Consider the following 15,894-nt stretch of genomic DNA (forward strand, 5'->3'; position numbering starts at 1 on the left):
CATGTTCTTTTAACCAAGGGACTGTATGGTAGGACTAAGTGATGAAATATTTGAAGATATTAATGTGTTGGTTAATAATGAAGGCTCTGGAGACAGAGGAGTTAGGTTCAAATCCTGGCTCTGTTATTTTCTAGCTTAGTAACCCTGGATATTTTACTTAATTTCTCTATGCCTGAGTCTTTTAATATCTAATAATAAAAATAATAGCCAGCAATGATCAAATATTTATTATATACTGGGTAGTGTTTTAAGTCCTTCGCATGTATTAACCCCTTTAATACTTAGAACAATCCATTGAAGCAGTAATTATCATCCCACTTCATTGTTGAGGAAACTGAAGCCAGAGAGAAGTTTATAATTTGCTGTAAATTACCACCCTGATAAGTGGCAGAGCTAGATTTGAATCTAGGCTGCCTGGCTCCAGAACCTGGGCTACATTTCTGGTTTCTAATTCAGAGTTGTAGTACTGATTAAAAGAGATAATCCACTTAAAGTGCTTATTAGCACATGTGGCTTGGCACATAATATGTGCATAATAAATGCTTCCTTTGGGAGTTAGCATAGTGAGTAAGAACCAGACAAGTTAAGAGTCCTAGGGTTTAAGCCTGACTATAAAGATAACTTGTGTGACCTGGAGAGGTTTCTTAGCATCTCTGGAACCTCCTCTTCAAAATAAAATCTTTGGATTAGGTAGCCTCTAAAATCCCTTCAGTGTTAAAATTTTTGTGCTGTGACTCTTGAAATATGTTAAGGTAAATTTGAAATACACTTGAATTTGGTAAGGGGTGTCCCCTTTACCCTGGGGGCTTGGCAAATAAGATACCTCAGTAATTCTTTGAATCGATAACATTTCTGTTTTGCCTTTCTATTCTTGGAGAAGCTTGCTAGGAAATAGTGAAGCATAACAGTTAAGAACCATGATATCTGAAGACTATCATATCTTGAAATCTGTCTGCCATTTGCTTGGACAAACTACTTCTCTGAATTTCAGTTTATTATCTTTAATCTAGAGATAATGAAAGTGCTTAACTCATGGTATTTCAAATATTGAGTAAGAAAATACATGAGAAGTGTTTAATACAAGGTAAACATTCAATAACATTAACTATTATGATATAATTGTAAGGGTTCCCAGAGCTAAGAGGATTTCATAGCTCCTGAAGTTCCAGATGAGAGAGCAGCCCTCAGAAGCCCCTTCCAGAAAAATGGAATTAGGAACTCTTACTGGACCCTCCAGTCATTGGGAACTGAGGACCCGAAACCTGAATTCTCTAATTGTGCAGTCGTGCTACTCTGCTCCTCTCTCTTTTTTTTTTTAATAATCCACCCCCCTTTGTGACTTTTTGCATGCTGTCTGCTCTCTGTGTCCATTTGCTGTGTGTTCTTCTGTGTCTGTATTTATTTATTTTATTTCCCCTCCCCCCTCAAGGCTTGCTTGCTGTCTGTTCTCTCTGTTCATTCACTGCATGCTCTTCTGTGGTTTTTTTTTTGCTTGTCTCCCTTTTTTTGTTGTTGTTGCACCACCTTGCTGAGTCGGCTCTCCATGGCTCTTGCAGCCCAGGTGGTGCTCCACGGCATCTGTGGACTGGGCAGCACTCCCCGGCACTTGCTAGTGAGCCTGCCTTCACAAGGAGGACCCGGGACACGAACCCAGGGCTTCTCATATGGTAGACGGGAGCCCAACTGATTGAGCCACAGCCACTTCCTTGCTCCTCTCTTTTATCAATGTGTAAGGAACACTTCTCTAAAACAGTTATGTCTTATTTTGCCTTATCTATTGGTGTACTAAGCAGTTCATGACAAATTTGCTCTAGGTTTGGCTTGCTTCAGCCATTCCCTGACCTAGGGAGGGTTGTTTTCCCTATACAGACCGATTCTGGAGGGATTTTTTTAAAAACAATGATCAAAGGAGGAAAAGTGGTCAGAAGTCTTTTGGCTATGAGTGCTACCCAACTTATAAACTGGTTTAGAGAGGAAAAAGGAAAAGGTAGGGATTATTAACTCACATAACCAAGAAATCTAAGTACTTGTGTGGTGTTAGATATGTTTGAATATAGGGTTTTAAATACTATCATGTTTCTACATCTCTTGCTCTGTCTTGACTTTATTCTCAGACATAGTCTCCATGTGGCAGTGCCAAGTCTACAGACATACTTATAAGCATGGTCTCAGAAAAAGAGAGACTCTCTCCAGTATCTTGTCATCACAGAAAAGCATTAGCCCAACTTGGAACATATATACATACATAACCCTTGGTCTAGGGGTACCTGATGTTCCTAAGTGGCATGCTTAAATTATTTTCCACCCCATAGCCAGGTAGGGATGGCCATGTAATTGACACCCTCATGAAATCATCCAAACAGAGTTCGGGGTTTTTTCAAAAAGGAAAAAAAGTGATGGAGTTTTAAATTGAGTGACAGAAGTGTCCACAATGCTATTGCCATTGTTAATATGAATGAACTGTCCCAAGAAATCTGAACTTGGAAAGCTTGGTTTAGCCTAGTCAGCTTTGGAAGTAAAAGTTTAAATCATCTGGAGAGGTAACATTCTTTTTGCTTCCATTCTCTTCTCTCTTCTCTCCTCCTCCATCTTAATTTAATTAGGATTATTAATTAAGCTTACTCCCTGAAGCTGATTCTTCCTTTTCATTTTGCCTGCATATAGAACAGTTTAACATAGTGGTTAAGAATGTGCACTCAGGAGTCAGATTACCTGAGTGTTGATCCTGTCTTTGGCATTTGCACAATGTGAAATCTTAAACAATTTATTTAATTTTGTACCTCTTTCTTCATCTATAAAATTAGATAGCGTTAAGTGATTGGCATAGTACCTAGCACACAGTAATTACCCAATAATATCAGATGTTGTTTTTTCTGGTTCTGTAGTCTTGATGAAGCCTGTCTGTTCTTCTGTCTGGGATGGGAAGGCAGAGGTAGGTTGGGAGACTATTGAAAAGGAAATATTCTTATGAGGATGGAGAGTTGAAACCAAATTGAAGAAGCACTTGGAGCTCCAATTGGAAGACCTGAGATAATGATTTTATTTTTACAATTCAGTAATTAAATGGTACATTCTTAGTGGTTCTTATTTGCTGAATGGCTATGAACAGTAAACCTCTCTAAGCTTCTTTTGTGTGTTTATGGAAATGAAGATTTTCGATGGGATGATACTTTCTATCTTCATCTTTTCTCGTCCTTAGTTGTTTAAGTAAACAAGGAATACCAAGAAAGTGTTTTATATTTAGTGTGTGTATTTGTGTAAATCAGAGACAGAGACAGAGTGGAGAGAGGGGAATAGTGAGTTAGTTTATATTGAGACAAACACACAAAGATTTACTTGTATATTGGGCTTAACTATTGATATATTTGGTTTCTTCTTGACAGGCGATTATATCCCCTTTCACACTATGCTGTCTAAATCATTTCTAAATATTGCTTAATCCTATCACATCCTTTTTGGGGAATTTTCGAGGTAAATTTTCTAGGCATTAGTGTATGTTTCTATAATACTTGTCTTGGAGTCAGGAAACTTTGTGTTTTCTGTCCCACTACTTTGCAATACTGCCTTGGACAAATTACATTCCCTCTCTCTATGCCTCACGTTCCTCAGTGTCTAATTGAGGTATTTCTTCTATTGAACTTGAAGTCCTTTCCTAACAATCTGATTCTGCAACTATCATTGTGTGCATTATGGGCAAGAGTACTTGGATTCCAAAGGGAGTACTTGATGTTGCCATTCCCTTTGAAACATGTTTTTCATCTGTTGCTCATTATGTTTGCGGCAGGATTTCGACTGAATGCCTCCTCTTGGCCCATGTTCCTTTTGAAGACTCTAAATGGAGCAGAGATGGCTCCCATCAGGATTTTCCACAAGGTATGGTGCCCCTCAAATATCACCAACTCCAAGCTGCTAAAGGTGAAACATTCTCTCAGTTACCAAGCCTCTGATATTTACATTATATTAATATTTATGACCTGAGAATACCTTCTCAGAAACTCATTCAGCAAAAGGATGTTTTAGCACCTTATGAAGCACCACTTGTCCCCAGAGGAATAATATTAGACTTTAAGTTAGGATTCCTGCTTCTTAGGTTCCAACTCTGTCAATAATAAACTATGTTCACTTGTCGCAAAGTCCAAAGTGTCTTTTGACCTTATCTGTAAAGTGAGGTTCTGTCTACCTCACAGAGATGTTAAGAAGTTAAAATGTGGGAAACGGACTTTGGCCCAGTGGTTAGGGCATCCGTCTACCATATGGGAGGTCCGCGGTTCAAACCCCGGGCCTCCTTGACCTGTGTGGAGCTGGCCATGCACAGCGCTGATGCGCGCAAGGACTGCCTTGCCACGCAAGGGTGTCCCCTGCGTGGGGGAGCCCCACGCGCAAGGAGTGCGCCCATGAGGAAAGCCGCGCAGCGTGAAAAGAAAGAGCAGCCTGCCCAGGAATGGCGCCGCCCACACTTGCCGTGCCGCTGACGACAACAGAAGCGGACAAAGAAACAAGACGCAGCAAATAGACACCAAGAACAGACAACCAGGGGAGGGGGGGGAATTAAATAAATAAATCTTTAAAAAAAAAAAAAAAAGAAGTTAAAATGGGTTCATTAGTTGAGCATATAAAATATAATATAAATGTAAAAGAGTTATTCTTTTTATAGATTCTGGAGTTCTATGTAGTCCAAGTTCTAGAGAGATATAAAGGAGACTTTTTTTGAGTGTATGCTTGGTGCTTTATTTATACTATTTTACTTAATACCCATAGCTCTAATTTTATGAAATTGGAATTATTGTTTCCATTTAATAGTTCATGAAATTAAATGATTTTTGCATAAAGAACTTGCCCAAAATCACATAATAAGTAATAGAACAGGGATCCAAACCCTCTATTCATTCTTCATTGTTTCTCAAGGGGTGAGGGAGTCATTTGCCATCATTTGAATTCTTTAATGGGGCAAGAACTGCTGTAAAGGGGAACTGAATTAGGTCTGCCTTTGCTGCTGTCTAAGTCTAAACCCTAAGAGGGCTGCTCTGGTTCCCACTGTCCTGAGTAACTGGAAACCGTTTCATACAAGAAACCTCAAAGTACTGGGGAAAAATAAAAACTAACAGATATTCTTTTAAATGCTTGCTGAGGGCTTATCAAAAAATAAGAAAAATCTCCAGGGGACCAAAATGAAGAAGGAAACCGAGAATGCTACATTTGTACAGTGAACCTGCAGCTGGCTTACGGGAATTTGCCAGATCCTTTCCAAGTACCTTGTCTTTTAATAGCCACATTTGGACAGAAGATGAGGCCTTGGGACTGTGCAAGGCAGAGATATGAACATAAGACTGCCATATAAAAGCCAGCTCAGATCCCTCAAAAGTTTACTCCTTAGTGAAAAGATTATGATATGATGACAGAAAGTCTTTGCCTGGGTTCAGTGTTGAGATGGGAATAGAAATCGCCTCTGATTAAAACAGTTTTCCCCCATGTAAGCCCAGGATTCAGTATGGAGCCTATGTTGTAGAGGAGCTCCAGTGTTGTATGGAAATATTTCTGGGTGCCTGGCAGAAGCAAACCCAAAACCTTTCCAGAGGAACATGCCTCCAACCAAGATGTCACAGAAATCCCAAAGATGGAAGTACCAGTGAAGACGAGCACTCAGTCCAGAATTATAAAACCCTCAAAATCTCTCAAAACAATCCAACTGAATAGGGAATTGGTACACACAACAAGCAGTGAGATTATAAATCTAAAGACTTTCAGATAATAGAAATATCCAGTGGAGATTATAAATTATTTGGAAATGACTTAAGAACTAAAAGAAGGACAAGGGGAGTAGATGTGGCTCAAGTGATTGAATGCCCATCTCCCACATGGGTGGTCCCAGGTTTGATTCCCAGTGCTTCCTGAAAGAACAAAAACAAACCACAAGCAAAATGAATGAGGAAAAAATTACTATCTCGGGAAAGCCAATGTGGCTTGGTAATTGAGTGCTGGCTTTCTCACATATAAGGTGCGAGGTTCATTCCCTGGTACCTCAAAAAAAGAAAAAAAAAAAACAATGACAGAAGTACAAAATACTTTTATTTTTAGAGGCAGATTTGTAAAAGAACCAAATAGAACATCTAAAACTGAAACTTGATCATTAGAATTAAAGATTAGTAGATGACTAAGCAGATTAGACAAAGAATTAACTGAAAAATATATGTAAGGATATTAGAGAGTTAAAGAGAAGTTGAGACAAAGAGAATAACATTACAAGGTCATATATAGAGAGAAAATCCAGAAAGATTAATTAGAGAGAATAGAGAAGAAGCAATAGTTGAAGAGGTGATAACTGAGAATTTTCCTGAGTTACTAAAATACTCAGTTCTAAGGAGCACACTGACAAATACACACTCCTTAAAATATCATACTATAACTGTAGAAAACTAAAGTCAAAAGAGAAAATCCGAGCAAGTAATTAAACATTACCTTCAAAGAGATTATAGTTAGGCTGACAGCATATTTCTTGACAGTAGCAGCACAATTCAGAAGATAATGGAATAATATCTTCAGAGTACTGAGAGGAAATAGTTGATCACCTACGTATAGTTGTATTTTAGAATGAGGGTAAAAGCAAGACATTTTCAAACTAACCAGTATGAGTGGATGTAAGATTATCCACTGAAAGAATAACAGAAGAATATATTCCAGGAAGATAGAAAATGAATCCAGAAAGTAAGAATGTGATACCAGTAGTAATGGTTCCCTTCCTATATAACCTCTTATGTTTTTTAATGTAACGTTTTGTGTGATCTATTTATCTTTTTAAAAAAGAGAATAATTTTAAAAAATAAATTAAATATTAAAAAAAAAGAAGTAATGGTGTGGAATGGGAAAACCTAATCAAACATTCTTTGTACTGCATAAGCCAGTTATACTAACAAAAGTGATTAATTGGCAGTATAAGAAAGTGAAATTAAATTGTCAAACACCTATGTAACTAAAGAGTATTCTAAGTTTTTTGTATTGTTTGAGACCAGAAATAAAGATGAGATTTAGAGTTTGCTATGTTGACTATGCAGTTAAAATTTTAAGGGGATCCCCTAAAAGACTATAAATCGAGGGTTAACTTCTAAATCATTGGAGAAGAAAAAAGGGAAGAAATTCCTTTGATTGAAAAGAAGAAAAAAGAACCTTGAAAATCGGGTCAAATAGAAATATAGACAAGAAGAGAGTTACAGTCTAAATGCATCAGTTAATCATAAGAAGTGAGTTTAAACTCATCAGTGTAGTCAGACATAGAATAATTTTTTAAATCTAGCTATATGCTGTTTGGAAGAGATACCGTTAAAACAATGACACAAAAATAAACAAAGTGAAAGAATATGAAAGATATACAAGGCAAACCTTTATCAAAATAAAGGTGATGTTAACTAAACTGAAACAGACAAAAGAGACTTTGATGCTCAAAAGCATTAGAGGTCACTAGATCTAATTATAAAAGAAAACAAGTACACCAAGAAGATAAAGCATGGGAAGTGGACTTGGTCCAATGGAGAGGGCGTCTGTCTACCACATTGTCCGTGATTCAAATCCCAGGCTTCCTTGACCTGTGTGGAGCTGGGCCATGTGCAGTGCTGATGTGCGCAAGGAGTGCTGTGCCACACAGGGGTGCCCCCCGCGTAGGGGAGCCCCACGCGCAAGTAGTGCGACCGGTAAGGAGAGCCGCCCAGCGCGAAAGAAAGTGCAGCCTGCCCAGGATTGCGGTCACACACAAGAAGAGTTGACGCAGCAAGATGACGCAACAAAAAGAGACAGAGATTCCTGGTGCTGCTGACAACAACAGAAGCGGACAAAGAAAAACACACAGCAAATGGACACAGAGAACAGACAAGTGGGGTGGGATGGGGAAGGGGAGAGAAATAAATTTAAAAAATAAATCTTAAAAAAAAAAGAAGATAAAGCAGTTATAAATCATGCTACTACTCAAAAACTCAGGCTCACAGTATGTAAAAAGTTTGACAGAATTACCTGGAAAAATTGGAAAATCCACAATTACTAGGGAAAATTTTAATACACATCTCTCAACTGATAAGCAGACAAAAAATTGATTTATCAATTAATATAGGCTAGTAGTATAAAATCATTTGACTAATTTTTTTTGGAGTTTGGAATTTTTTTTTTAAATATAGGATTCCCGTACATCACCCCACCACGAACACCTTACTTGTGACAGACACATTTGTTAGAAATGATGAAAGAACATCATCACACTATTACTGCTATCTGTGGTCCATAGCTTATATTTGGTGAATTTTCCCAACAAACTGTCCTATTATTAACACCATGTATTAGTATTGTATATTTATTATTGTTATGAGAGAACATTCTCGTATTTTTACTGATAACCACAATCCATCATTCACCATGGGGTTCACTGTATTATACATTCTCCTGCCTCGTACAGTCCATCCGAATTGTATACTCAGTGGCTCTCAGTTTCATCAAAGAATTGTGCTGTCATCAGTTCAGTCCATTTCAGAACATTTTCATTACTACAAAAGGAAAAATCCCTTATCCCCATATAGTCCCCATTATTGATACAGTACCTTCTTTGTCATTGTTGTAAAAAATATGAAATATTACTGTTAACCATAGTCTGTACATTGTATTAGTTATATTTTTCCCATGTATCTCCATATTCTTAGCACCTTATAATAGAGGAACAGTCTTGTATTTGTACTGTTAACCACAACTATCATCTACCACTAAAATCACTGTTTTTTTAATAAGATCTTTTTTTTTTTAAGATTTATTCTATTTATTTCTCTGCCCTTCCCCCCCACCCCAGTTGTCTGTTCTCTGCGCCCATTTGCTATGTGTTATTCTTTTTGTCCACTTCTCTTGTTGTCAGCAGCACGGGAATCTGTGTTTCTTTTTTGTTGTTGTTGTTGCGTCGTCTTGCTGTGTCAGCTCTCCATGTGTGCGGTGCCATTCTTGGGCGGGCTGCACTTTCTTTTGCACTGGGCGACTCTCCTTACAGGGCGCACTCCTTGCGCGTGGGGCTCCTTACACAGGAGGCACGCCTGTGTGACCCGGCACTCCTTGTGTGCATCAGCACTGCACGTGGGCCAGCTGCACACGGGTCAAGGAGGCCCAGAGTTTGAACCGTGGACCTACCAAGTGGTAGATGGACGCCCTATCCACTGGGCCAAGTCTGCTTCCCCAAAATCACTGTCATATACAATCCCTAGACTACCCCTTTCAGCCACATTCACATTTGTAAATCAGCAATGTTAGTTATTATTATAATATATTATCATCAACTCTGTCTATTTCCACATATTGACAATCTTCTTTATTAAACATGCTACATACATTCAGCATCATCTCCCCCTTCTCAACCTACATTCTGTTTCCTTAAAAACTCAGACCCATAGTATATAAAAAGTTTGCCAAAATTAACTGGAATAATTGGGAAGTCCACCATTAGTAGAGAAAATTTTAATACATATGTCAACAATTGATAAATCAAGCAGGCAAAAAAATGGTTAATTAACATAATCTAATCAGTATAAATAAAATCATTTGGTTATTTTTTTCTAACAGCAACAATGATTTGAAAATAAAAATTTTAAAGATAACATTTATGATAGCAATAAAATCTTACCTAGAAAAAATGTTAATAAAAAACCATGAGGGATGCAGATGTAGCTCAAACAGTTAGGTGCCCGCCTACCACATGAGAGGTCCCAGTGCCTCCTAAAAAAGATAAACAAGACAGTGAGCTGACGCAATAGACTGGCACAGAAAGCTGATGCAATGAGGACACACAACGAGGAAGCACAATGAGAGACACAACAACAGGTAGGGAGTGGAGGTGGCTCAAGTGACTGGGCACCTTTCTCCCACATGGGAGGTCTCAGGTTCAGTTCCTGGTGCCTCCTAAAAAGAAGACGAGCAGATACAGCACATAATGAAGAGACAACAGAGAGCAGACAGCATGCACACACGGTGGGAGGTAGAGTTGGTGAGAAATCTTTTTTTATTTTTATTTTTATTTTATTTTTATTTTTTAAAGATTTATTTTTATTTATTTAATTCCCCTCCCCCGGTTGTCTGTTTTCTGTGTTTTTTTGCTGCGTCTTGTTTCTTTGTCCGCTTCTGTTGTCGTCAGCAGCACGGGAAGTGTGGGCGGCGCCATTCCTCGGCAGGCTGCTCCCTCCTTCGCGCTGGGCGGCTCTCCCTATGGGTGAACTCCTTGCGCGTGGGGCTCCCCTACGCGGGGGACACCCCTGTGTGGCACGGCACTCCTTGCGCGCATCAGCACTGCGCCCTGGGCCAGCTCCACACGGGTCAAGGAGGCCCGGGGCTTGAACCGCGGACCTCCCATGTGGTAGACCGACGCCCTAACCACTGGGCCAAAGTCGGTTTCCCGAGAATTCTTTTTTTAAAAACATGAGATAGTTATAGAGGAAATTTAAGAATCTATATTAAAGAAGAAATCTACATTAAAGAAGACCTTAAAAATGGAAAAGACTATCATGTTCATGGATGGAAAGACAATATAATGCAAAGATTATTTCTTCTCAAATTAATCTATACATTCATTGTAATTCCAGTTAAAATTCTAATAGGGTTTTGTTTTGTTTTGTTTTGGGAGTGGGGGGTAGACTTGAAAAGGTGATTCTAATTTTCGTATGAAAAATCGAAGGAATAACCAAAACAATATTGAAGAATGACAAAGTAGAGGGAATTTTCCTACCAGATACTCATTTAATAAGACTGTTACTCTACTACAGGATCAGATGGTAAGACCAAGGGAAATGAATAAAGAATAGAACACATATTTGGACATTTGATCTTTGCAGTGACATTACTTTTAAAAACCATTCATGGGTAACGGTTACCTCCATGGTAGGTGGAAGGGGAGTTGGGTAGGGAAAGGGTATAGAGGGGGGTTATTCAGCTTTATGTGTCATCTTTTTTTTCATTTTCAAAAAAGATCCATAATCTTTTTGTCAAAATGTTAGGGTGAAAAAAGTAATACTAGGTACACTATTAAATTAAAAGAAAGACTTAATCTCCATTATAAATCTTATGATAGTAGTTTATTTTTAGTAGTTCAGTTGAGGTATAGATGCAGTCTCCTGGTGTACATGTCCTCTCTCTTTGTGTCTAGGACTGTATATTTCTGTTTCTCATCCAGGAACCACCATCTCCTTCCCACAACTTCTTCAAAATGGGAATGAAGCTAGAAGCTGTGGACAGGAAGAATCCTCATTTCATCTGCCCAGCCACTATTGGGGAGGTGCGGGGCTCGGAGGTGCTTGTCACTTTCGATGGATGGAGAGGGGCCTTTGACTACTGGTGCCGCTTTGACTCCCGGGACATCTTCCCAGTGGGCTGGTGTTCCTTGACTGGAGACAACCTGCAACCACCTGGCACAAAAGGTAAAGGCCCCATCTGTGGCCCTGGAAACCAGGACCCAGTTGATAAGGGATATTATCTAGGTTGCTCATGGTCATCGTATCTTCATCAGCAAACCTCAAGAGTAAGCAGGGAAGGGGCAGGAAGCAGCAGTTTAGGTGAAAACGGAGTTCTACCAGAGAGTCATCAGAAACAGTAAGAATTAAGTGTCAAATGAAGCCAGCCATGGAGCTGGGGATAAAGTAAACGTTTTTTGTTCTAGATATGCTGACCTATGCTCAGGCAACTAGCCGCTCATTGCTTTTACTTTTGTTCCTAACCCCCTTCAGCATTTGAGTAGTGTCATTCTCAAGGTAGACATCTTCCTCAGGCTTTAGGGGCTTTGTATGTGAGTTGGAATACCATCATGTTGTAAAATGCTTGAGAAGCCCTGTAGCAGAGTGGAAGGAACATGGACTTCGAAGTAAGGTTGACAACAATCTGAGTTCCAGCTTTGCTTTTACCAGCTGTGTGACTTTGGGCAGTTAATTTACATCTAAACCTCCGATTCCTCATCTGTTAAAGCATACCTACGTCATAAAGTTATTATGGGAAATACAATGAGATTACATGGGTAAAATACTTACATAATGTTTGGCAAATAGCAAGACTTAAATGTTTTTATTATAGTTTTATATACTATATTACAGTTATGATATAATATGATTTATTATCACTTTTATAATGGATTAGTACAAAAATAACCACTACCAATGAGAGTATATATAAAGTACTAGAATAATTGAACAGTAAAGGATAGTTCTTGTGATCGTAATGGTGGAGATGATCCAGGAAGATTTTGAGATTGCTGCTCTTAGTAAAGAAAATAATAAAATTCATCGCCTTAAGTCTAAAAATACTGATGACTCTGAAAGAATGGAAAGTCACCCGTCTATTGTCTGAGGGACTCTTTTCCAAATCTGTGTTGAATCCATTTATTCAATTAGCCAAGTATTTTTTGAGCACCTATTGTGAGTCAAGCCAAGGATACAGCAGTGAAGAGGATGAACAGTGTCCCTGCCCTTGTGACACCTCCATTCAGACCATAAACATTTAAATGAAGAAATAAATAAGATAGATAATTTCTAGAGTGATAAGAAAAGATCATTTCTCCTAAGGAAATAAAACAGTTGCATGTAAGAGAGTGATGAAATGTGGATATGGGGAGCATTTTTGTTTAACAGTTTTATTGAAGTATAATTTATATAAATAAACTGCACATATTTAAAGTGTACAATTTGAAAAGTTTGACATACATATACATCCATGAAATCATCCCTAAATTTCCTTGTGGCCCTTTGAGGAGGAGCTTCTCTAGATAGAATTTCTTTCCAGGAATATTTCTCTGAAAAGGTAATTTAACTGAGACCTGAATGAGGAGAAGCAGTATTCCAGGCAGGCAGACAAGACACTGAATACAGTGGTGCTAAGCCATGAAAGAGCTTGTTGTGTTTCAAGGGCAGAAAGAAAGCTGGTATGGCTAGCATGCAGAAGGGGAAAGTGATACAAGATGATGTTGGAGAAGTAGGCAGAGGACAAATCATGTAGGACCTTGTAAAACAGAATGAGAATTTTGGATTTTCTTCTAAATGTTTTAGGGAACCATGAGGGGTTCTAAAAAGGAAAGTGACAAAATCTGATGTTCTTTTAAAAGTCACTTGGGCTTGTATCCAGAATATATAAAGAACACTTAGACTTTGACAATAAAAAGACAAACTGATTTTTAAAACGGGCAATGGATTTGAGTAGACATTTCTCCAAAGATATACCAATGACTTATAAGCACAAAAAAGATGCTCAACATCATTAGTCATTAGAGAAATGCAAATCAAAACCACAATGAGTTACCAAATGACACTCTTAAGTGTGGTTATAATCAAAAGATGGGCAACAACAAGTGTTAATGAAGATACAGAGACATTATGACCTTCATATATTGCTGGTGAGATTAGAAAATGCTGCAGCCACTTTGGAAAACAGTTTGGAAGTTACTCAAAATGTGAAAACATAGAGTTACCACTTGCCAGCAAATTCCACTCCAAGGTATGCACCCAACAGGATTGAAGACATATGTCCAAACAAAAATGTATATATGAATATTCCAGGCTGCATTATTCATAATAGCAAAAAGTAGAAACAACCCAAATGTCTGTCAACTGATGAATGGATAAATAAAATGTGGTATATCCATACAATAAAAAGGAATGAAGTATTGACCCACTAATATGGATATGCCTTAAAAATATTATGCTAAGTGAAAGAAGCCAGTCACAAAAGACCACACATTGTATGGTTGCATTTATGTGAATTGTCCAGAATAGGTGAATCCATAGAAGTAGATTAGTGATTGCCAGGGCTAGAGAGATGGAAAATTGGGTACTGAGTGATTAGTACGGAGTTCTTTTTGAGGTGTTGAAAATGGTCTAAAATTAAATAAGGGAAATGTTTGCACACAACTCTGAATATACTAGAAGTCATTGAATTGTACACTTTAAACGGATGGATTTTATAGTATAAGAATTTTATGTTGAAAAATCACTTGGGCTGCACTTCAGAGAATAATGGGTTGTGCTGTGGTAACTATGGATGAGGGAAGGGGTGAGGATTGCTTGGATTAGGATAATGGCACTGAGATGGAGGGAACTTGGGGTAGGGTATGAGTGAGACTTAGGAGAGTATCATTCTTCTGTGGGCCCCAGGGTTGGTGTGGGAAGTCCATTGCCATCCTTCTATAAGCCCTATGAAATGCTATCTCTGGAAGCAGCAAGAAGACAAGATTCTTAACAGTGGTAATGGAGTCATTTTTGTTTACTTGAGACCTAAACAGGATAGGCCTTCGTATTTCAGGCTTTATTCAGTTAGTCGGTTGACTTTCTTACTTTCTTGCCTAGAACTTCTCTGCTATTATGTCTGGTAAATCTCCTACAGCAATTAAGTAGTTTTCCAGATCAGACAGCAGAGGGTCTTTGTGTTTAGGAATCACTGGACATACATTCCTTTCTGGCTGCACACCATGCTGATAAGAAATATTATGTGATTGATGCTTCCAGAAAACTTTACTGTCTGTTTTCTCTTCTATGTCTGTCTGGAGGCTGTGCTTAGATTTTTAACAAGTGATGTCCAGAAGGACCAGGCTGAGAAGGTAGAGAGAGACCTTCTTCAGATGCTTTTTCCAGACCTAGTCCTTTGGTCATCATTCCAGCTGCCACTTTATTTCCTTTAACAGCTCCCTCCTCCCTGACCTAATATCCTGCTAGAGGTCCTACATTGTAGCTTTTAGTAACAGCAGAGGTTTAGCCATCTCAATGTCCTGGCTAAGGAGCAAGTGACATAATCTGGAAAAAATGTGGTTACTCAACCCATATGCACAAAACAAGATGTTCTCTGTGTGTGAGCCTGTTTCTCTTTCTAATCATACTATCTCCTTTCTTCCTACTTTCTGGTCATTAGTGTGCAAATGTTTAAAAAATTCAAAGTTTGATGAGGTTATTTCTTGCTAGCAGTAAGTAGGAAAAAATATAATACTCATTTAATGTTCTTTTACACATATTATTTCATTTTATCCTCCTGGTAACTCTTAACTAGATATAATTATTTTCAGATACATTTTATATTCATAAGAAAACAGAAGCTGAGTGGATTAAATGCCTGGACTCTGTTGGTATCTGAATCTAGAAAGAGAAACCATGGAGATTTTTTGATAGGGCCAGCTGTCAGAACCAACATCACTTTGAGCCATATTGACTTCCTATATGTCTTCCTTATATTCTCCCCATTCTCCTTTGGGTTATTATCTTCAAAAATCATTTGAGATCCTGGACTTTGGCTTCCAGGTTTTGATATGAAATAGGAAAGGAGTAATGTGGTGTGATGTCAGAGCTCTGAACTGGGTTCTAGTCCCAAGTGGGATGCAAATTTGTTTTGTGTTTATGAGCAAGCCATTCCTATATGTGAGAGATTGAACTAGATAACCCTTAAGGGCCCTTCCACCTCTTTAATACTATATAGTTCCATGATTTGGGGATTAAATAACAAGTGACTCCTGGAACTCTTACCTTCTACTTGAATCCAGATTGATCAGCTCACTTAGCAACTACCTCTGCCTCCATCCATATATGGCTCTGCTTATCTAAGGGGTCCCTTGCATTCCAGCTGTTTGCTACCTCTCCTTTTCTCTTTTACTAAGCCTGTAGTATCCTTTTTGACTCCTAAACTACTGGAGACCATTTGGAGGGGTAGCAACTACCAAACTTCCAACTAATCCAGAGTACATGCTTATAAAAGGTCTTTTTTTTTTTAACCTTTCACTTTTTTGTGACTTAAAACTGAACAGAGGCATGCTTTACTTTTTAAATTTAGAAAGCAAAATAAGAGTTAAGTATACTTGGCATGTCTGTGATGCTAATCGGGCCATTAGCTATCATACCAATCCACTTCATTTCCTCTTCCTCTGATTTC

At 38.4% G+C, this 15,894-nt stretch overlaps 1 protein-coding gene across 9 annotated transcripts in view; it reads left to right on the forward strand.

Annotated features, from left to right (window-relative positions):
- The window catches only part of SCMH1 (Scm polycomb group protein homolog 1), a 198,985-nt gene that overhangs the window by 86,788 nt on the left and 96,303 nt on the right, over positions 1-15,894 (forward strand). For all 9 annotated transcript variants that reach the window (XM_058303796.2, XM_071217521.1, XM_058303797.1 and 6 more), the window contains 2 exons: positions 3,785-3,873; positions 11,177-11,420. In XM_058303796.2, the coding sequence (XP_058159779.1) occupies positions 3,785-3,873; positions 11,177-11,420 (333 nt within the window). The remainder of the gene's footprint in view (positions 1-3,784; positions 3,874-11,176; positions 11,421-15,894) is intronic.

Source organism: Dasypus novemcinctus, chromosome 9, assembly GCF_030445035.2.
Source record: "Dasypus novemcinctus isolate mDasNov1 chromosome 9, mDasNov1.1.hap2, whole genome shotgun sequence".
NCBI classification, from domain to species: Eukaryota; Metazoa; Chordata; class Mammalia; order Cingulata; family Dasypodidae; genus Dasypus; species Dasypus novemcinctus.